Consider the following 6,000-nt stretch of genomic DNA (forward strand, 5'->3'; position numbering starts at 1 on the left):
AGTTGACGTGGGTTCAAATCCTTGTTCAGGCCCCAACTAGCTGTGCGACCTGCACCAGCAGAGCCTGAGTTGGTCCATCTGTAGAGTGGGGATTATGGCATGTATGTTGCACAGTCGCTGTGAGATCAGAGATGACTAATTCTCATTCCACTAGCTGATCAGGACGCCTCTGGGATAAGATGACATTTGAACAATGAAGGAATAAGCCATGTGGATAGCCACGTGCATTTCTCCAGGCAAAGGGAATGGCAAGTGCAAAGGCCCCGAGGTAGCAGCAAGCCTGGCCGGTTGGCAGAACAGCAAGAAGGCCAAGGTAGCTGGAGCAGCATGTGCACAGGGAGCAAACAAGGTGATGAGTGAGAGAGGTCACACGGACAGGTCACAGAGGGGGCTTATGGGCCACGGGAAAGACTTCAGCTTCTATGGTGCATGAGATGGGAGCCATTACAGGGTTCTGAGCACAGGAATGTCATGATCAAACATGGCATAACAAGATTATGCCGGTTGCTGTGTTGAGAACGGACTAAAAGAAGCCAGGGTAAGAGGCTATTAATATGACTCAGGTAAGAGATGATGACAGCCTAGGTCAAGGTGGTAGCCATGGAAATGGTAAGAAGTCGGGTTCTGGCTATACTGTATTCTTGAGACTAGATTCAAATGGATCTGGTAATTGAAAGAGACACATCAAGAATAACTCTACCAAACAGTTGTTGGGCACCCAGGCCCTCCAGGTACAGCTGCACAGGTTGTATACTGCACAACTCCCATGTACATAGTGCTCTCTGAGGTGGTGTACTAGTAAGCAGCCCTGTGAAAGTTTCATCTGTGCCGGGCCCTGTGAAAAGCATTACGTACCATGTGTGGCTCCTGTGCCCTTGGCAGTGTTGGCTTTCTGTTGAATGTACTACACTGTCTCACCTGTCAGAACTGTGGGCTGTACCTGCCGGGGCTGTGAGTATGTCCTTCCAGGGACATGGGATGGGGATAGCCACACTGTCGGGCGACAAGACGTGGGGCAGGATCCCTGCAGCTGGTTTCCTCACCCTCCTGCTCTCGCCCACCTGCAGAAGCCATTGTGGAGTCTGCCTTGTACAAGTGTGTCCTGAAGCCCCTGAAGGAGGCCATCAACTCACGCCTGCGTGAGATCCACAGGAAGGACGGCTCGCTGCAGCAGCTCAAGGAGAACCAGCTGGTGATCCTAGCCACCACGACCACCGACCTGGGCGTGACCACTAGCGTGCCGGAGGTGCCCATCATGGAGAAAATCCTTCGGAAGCTCGCCAGCTTGCACAAGGCCTACTCGCCTGAAAAGAAGATCTCCACCCTGCTCAAGACCTGTAAGCTCATCTACGACTCCATGGCCCCTGGCAACCCAGGTAGGTGGGCAGCCGGGAGGGACCCGGGCTGGGGGCGGCCTCCGGATCCCTGGAGCAGCGATATCGTATGAGGCTGTGACCCCTTGCCCTCAACAGCTCCAGAGCCCTTGGAAAGCACTGGAGAAGCCTTCCCAGAATCAGAAGGCTGTTGGGGCAGGAGTAGCCACGGTGGGCTCCCTGGGGGCCGAGAGGGGAGCCATGGTTGGCTGCCACGCTGAAAGCAGCCAAGGAAGCCAGCCCATACTGTGCCTTTGTATGAATTAGGAAAAGGTGCTACGTTCGTTTCCTAGGGCTGCTGCAACAAAGTTGCACAAACTGGTGAGGACGGAAGTTTATTGTCTCACAGTTCTGGAGGCTGGCAGTTTGAGATCAAGGTGTCAGCAGGGCCCTACTCCCTCTAAAGGCCGTAAGGAAGGAGGTGTTCCAGGCCTCTCTTCTAGCTTCTGGGAGTTCCTTGGCCTGTGGCAGCATCACTCCAGTCTTTGCATGGTGTGCTCTCTGTGTACGTGTCTGTGTCCAAACTTCCCCTTTTTATAAGGATGTCAGTCATATTGGAGTAGGGGCCCACCCTACAACAGTTATGACCTCATCTTAGCTAATTATATCAGCAAAGACCTAATGTCCCAATAAGGTCACATTTCGAGGTACTGAGGGCTAGGACTTCAACATATGAATTTTGGAAGGACACAGTTCAACCCATAATGGCCACATAAATCAGTTACAGAAGCCAGTGGGGCAGTTACGCTGATCTGGTCACAGGTGTGCCTGAGCTTGGCTGGGCTGACTCGAGGGTCTGTGGTCAGAGGGGGTCGTTTGGAGGCTGGCTGGGCTAGGATGGCCTTGCTTATGTGTTGGGTGGTTGATTGGCTATTGACTGGTCTGGGATGGGGGGTGACTGGGCCACGTGTTTCTCATTCTCCAGCAGGTTAGCCCAAGCTTGTACCCATGGCGGTTGTTGGGGTCCAAGTGGGCAAGTACAGCCTGCAAGGCCTCTCGGTATGGACTTGAACTGGCACAATGCCGGTCTGACACATTTCACTGACTCGTTTAGTCACAAGACTAGCCCAGATTTAAGGGGTGAGGAACCAGACTTCCCTTCTCGATGAGAAGATCTGCAAAGGCACAACTAGCAAGGGGTGCAGATGTTGGGAAGGGCATCATTAGGACCATCTATAATCAGTTTATCCCAGCGCTCCTCCAGGCAGACAAGCACAGGCATCACTGCACCGTGGTGCACACCTTACTGAGCAGAATGCTGGCTGGATCTCATCCCCTGACTACCCCTTCAGCTGGATGTCTCTGTGCAGTAAGCAACCTGCGTAACTGTACATGACAGCCATGGTAATGGAGAGTGGAAGGATTGTTAACCGCTGTAGCCATACAGACTTAGGTTCAAGTTCCTGATCTGTCACTTACTACCTGTGTGACCTTGAGTGATTTACTTAACCCCATAAGACCCAGTTTCCTCATCTGAGGAAGCTGTTTTACAAAGAGGCAAAACTAAGACCCCTAATGGTTCAGAAGCCACGCTTGGTCACTTGTGAATCTTGGAAACAGCATATGTAAAATGTCAACCTCAATGCATGGTGCCTAGCAGGCTCGACCAGTGGTGGCTGTTTTAGGGGAGGGATTCTCCATCTGCCTTGGAGAAGGGCAGGCCAGTGTGGCCACAGGCCAACAGAAAACATTTGTTAGTGTGTGACTGGGGGATGGTGCAAGGTCCCTTCACCCTAGAAAAACATCCTCACAGGCCCGGAACAGGCCACAGTTCCAGGTTGGAGTCACTCTTTTGGGTTAAACTGACTTGGGTCCGACAGTCAGTTGTGAGAATGAATACTGTTCCCCTTAAGCAGATGCCACCCTGAGTTACAGCTGCACATTAACCCTTTATCATAATATTGGAAACGTGATTGGAGGAGAGAGGGTTGTAGCAGTGGAGACGGAATGCTGAAGTGGAGGGTCTTCTTCTTGGAGTGGGAGTCAGACCTCGAGATGGGGTGTCCCATGCGGTGTAGAGTCCAGAGAATAGGCCAGCGCGTGAGCTCCATAGCTGAGAAACCGCCTCAGAAATCTCCAAGGAAGTAAGGTGGGGGTCAGCAAGCAGCCTGCACCCCCCAGAGCTCTCAGAGGTGGACCTGCTCTGCCCCAAGGGTGTGGAACCCGGGAAGCTATCCAGGAGCCCACAGCAGCGATGTGAGGCTGGAGGTTAAGTCCCCATTGTGGCGTGGCAGAGGGCTGGCCAGGAACCTTCTCAGACCTTCTCAGAGCGAGGCAGCCCCAGATCAGCAACGGGGGAGGGAGGGAGGCAGGCTCAGGGGGTGTCCTGCGTGGTGTGTAGAGGGGGCAACTGGATCAGGACAGGAAAAGAGACAAAGCCCCGTAGGACCCTTTGCTGGGAGCAGCCTCAGCGAGAACAGACAGGTGGGCCTGGGACCTTGGAGGAATGTGGAAGAAAGAGATCCAGGCTTCCTTCCCAGCTATGTGGTTGTGTCCAGGTTACTTCGGTGCTCTGAGCCTCAGTTTCGCCTGTGTTAAGTCAGCACAGCTACACCCACGTTACGGGGCTGTTGTGAGACTGAGATGAGTCTGCAGTTTGCATCCAACCCAGTGGCTGGCACTTAACAAGGACGGTTACCTTCCCCTCTGAACTTCTCATTGGGGCAGTCATTCTCCCTCGCTTGAGGGGGCTCGGGGCAAAGTCAGGGCCCAGGGCTCTACAGGCCCTGAGCCATTATCAGGGAGGCAGCTTTGGGCCTGACATGGGCAATTGCATCCTCAGCGAGTCCCCGTTTACTCAGAAGCCTTGAGCTTCCTGCAGTTCTTTTAAACACTCAGTGTCTTGGCAGTGACTTCAAACACTGTTTTGCTGACAATGAATTTACTTACTAAAAACTTACGAGCGAGCAGGGAATGGGGGAGGGAATGGCTAAATCTGAGGGAAAAGAAAGACAGAACGGCACTGCCGGAGCTCAGCCCGTGAAAGACTGAACAGAACAAGGACGCTCATAGTTTCCTTGTCCTTGGCTGGCAGGGGCAGGGAGACAGGAATCTCTGCTGATTCAAAAGCTAGCTCCAGGCAGGGAGACTCTGAGCACAGAAATTCAGGACAGGACCAAGGTTCCGTGTGAAGATTCCCCACCAGGAACAGACCCACCAGGAACAGATGGGTTTCTCGGCAAGAGCCAGACGGTGGGCTCCCCTCCCACTGCTGAGTGAGCACTGGCCTTGTGAACCCAGTGGCTCCCAATCTTACCTGTGCCCCGAGCAGGCCTGGGCTGCCCCACTCGGAACCTCAGCCTCTTCCCCTGAGAGGAAGCAGTCCTGCCAGGAAGAGCAGGGATTTGAGGGTTCATTCAAGGACATGGGTTTGAACCCAGCTTCAGTGCTGTAGCCTTAGACTTGAATCTCATGGGGCCTCTGCTTGTGTGTAAAATGGGGATGATAAGACCTGCCTTGCAGGTTGCCGTGCAGGGTAGAGGTGGGGGAAGCACATAGAAAACACCAGGGCTGCGTGGCCCCAAGGAGGTACTAATCTTCCAGAGCCTCTGGTTTCTAGCCCCGTTCAAAAAGAGGCTGGGAACACCTCTCTCGGGGCTGTGGTGAGACTCAGATGCGAACAGGTATGTGGGTGAGTGTCCAGTAGATGTGAAGATGCAGGAATGGCTGCTCCAAATGTGGAGGATGCAGCCACTCAGTGGTTTCCAAGCTGGGTTCCAGGAGGCACCCCAGGGGCCACCAGAGGGACACAGGACTGGGCTTGACCTCAGACAACCCTGCTTGTCCCTGTTTTACACACAGGGTTCCACCTGGGGTTTTGTTTGAAATAACCAGTTCTGCTGCTAAATTTTTTGGCTTTTTGAGAAAACCTTTAATTTGGAAAACATTTCAGACTTCAAAAACTTCAAGAATAGGAATAGTACATTAAAATAGGAACATCCACTTACCCCTTGTGAACTGTTAATATCTTACGTCATTTGCTTTATCATTTATACTCTCTCTATGCATATGTAGTTTTTTCCTGAATCATATAAGGGCAAGTTACATACATCTTGGCCCTTTACACCTAAATACTTCTGAGAATAGGGATATTCCCTCACATAACCACATTAAAGTTGTCTGCTTCGTAAATTTACATCAATAAAATATTTTTCTCCACTGCATTGCCCGTACTCCAGGTGGTCACTGATCTAACAAGGCTCTTATTAGCATTTCCTCCTCCAGTTCAGGGTCCAGTCCGAGGTCAGGTATCGCATTTAGTTGCCTCCTTTAAACTGGAACGTTACAGCCTTTCTTTGTCTTTTATGGCATTGGCATCTTTAAGGAATACAGGTTTCCCTCCCTGCCCCCTCCCCATCTTTTCTTTGTCACCGAAAGTTCCTCATTTTGTGTTTGTCAGATGTTTCCGCATGATTAGACTGAGGTTAGGCATTTTCAGCCAGATCCGGACTGACTCTTAAATTCTCTTCTGACTTTGACATGCAGTGACCTTAGGACCAGGTCTTCTGCTCACAACCTCCGCCCACCCGGCCCCTCTTCCCTCCCGCACCCTCACCCCCTCACCCACCAGACGCTTCCAGTGCTTTGCTACTTACTCTGAGTGTGGTCCCCAGCCCCGCCGCCCCCG

The 6,000-nt window shown here is 52.3% G+C and overlaps 1 protein-coding gene across 1 annotated transcript in view; it reads left to right on the plus strand.

Moving 5' to 3' along the window:
* The window catches only part of RIN3 (Ras and Rab interactor 3), an 87,260-nt gene that overhangs the window by 65,931 nt on the left and 15,329 nt on the right, over window positions 1-6,000 (plus strand). The window contains exon 8 of the mRNA XM_007454730.1: window positions 1,068-1,376. Within this exon, the coding sequence (XP_007454792.1) occupies window positions 1,068-1,376 (309 nt within the window). The remainder of the gene's footprint in view (window positions 1-1,067; window positions 1,377-6,000) is intronic.

The sequence above is a fragment of the Lipotes vexillifer genome, unplaced genomic scaffold, assembly GCF_000442215.2.
Source record: "Lipotes vexillifer unplaced genomic scaffold, Lipotes_vexillifer_v1.1 scaffold1126, whole genome shotgun sequence".
Taxonomy (NCBI): domain Eukaryota; kingdom Metazoa; phylum Chordata; class Mammalia; order Artiodactyla; family Lipotidae; genus Lipotes; species Lipotes vexillifer.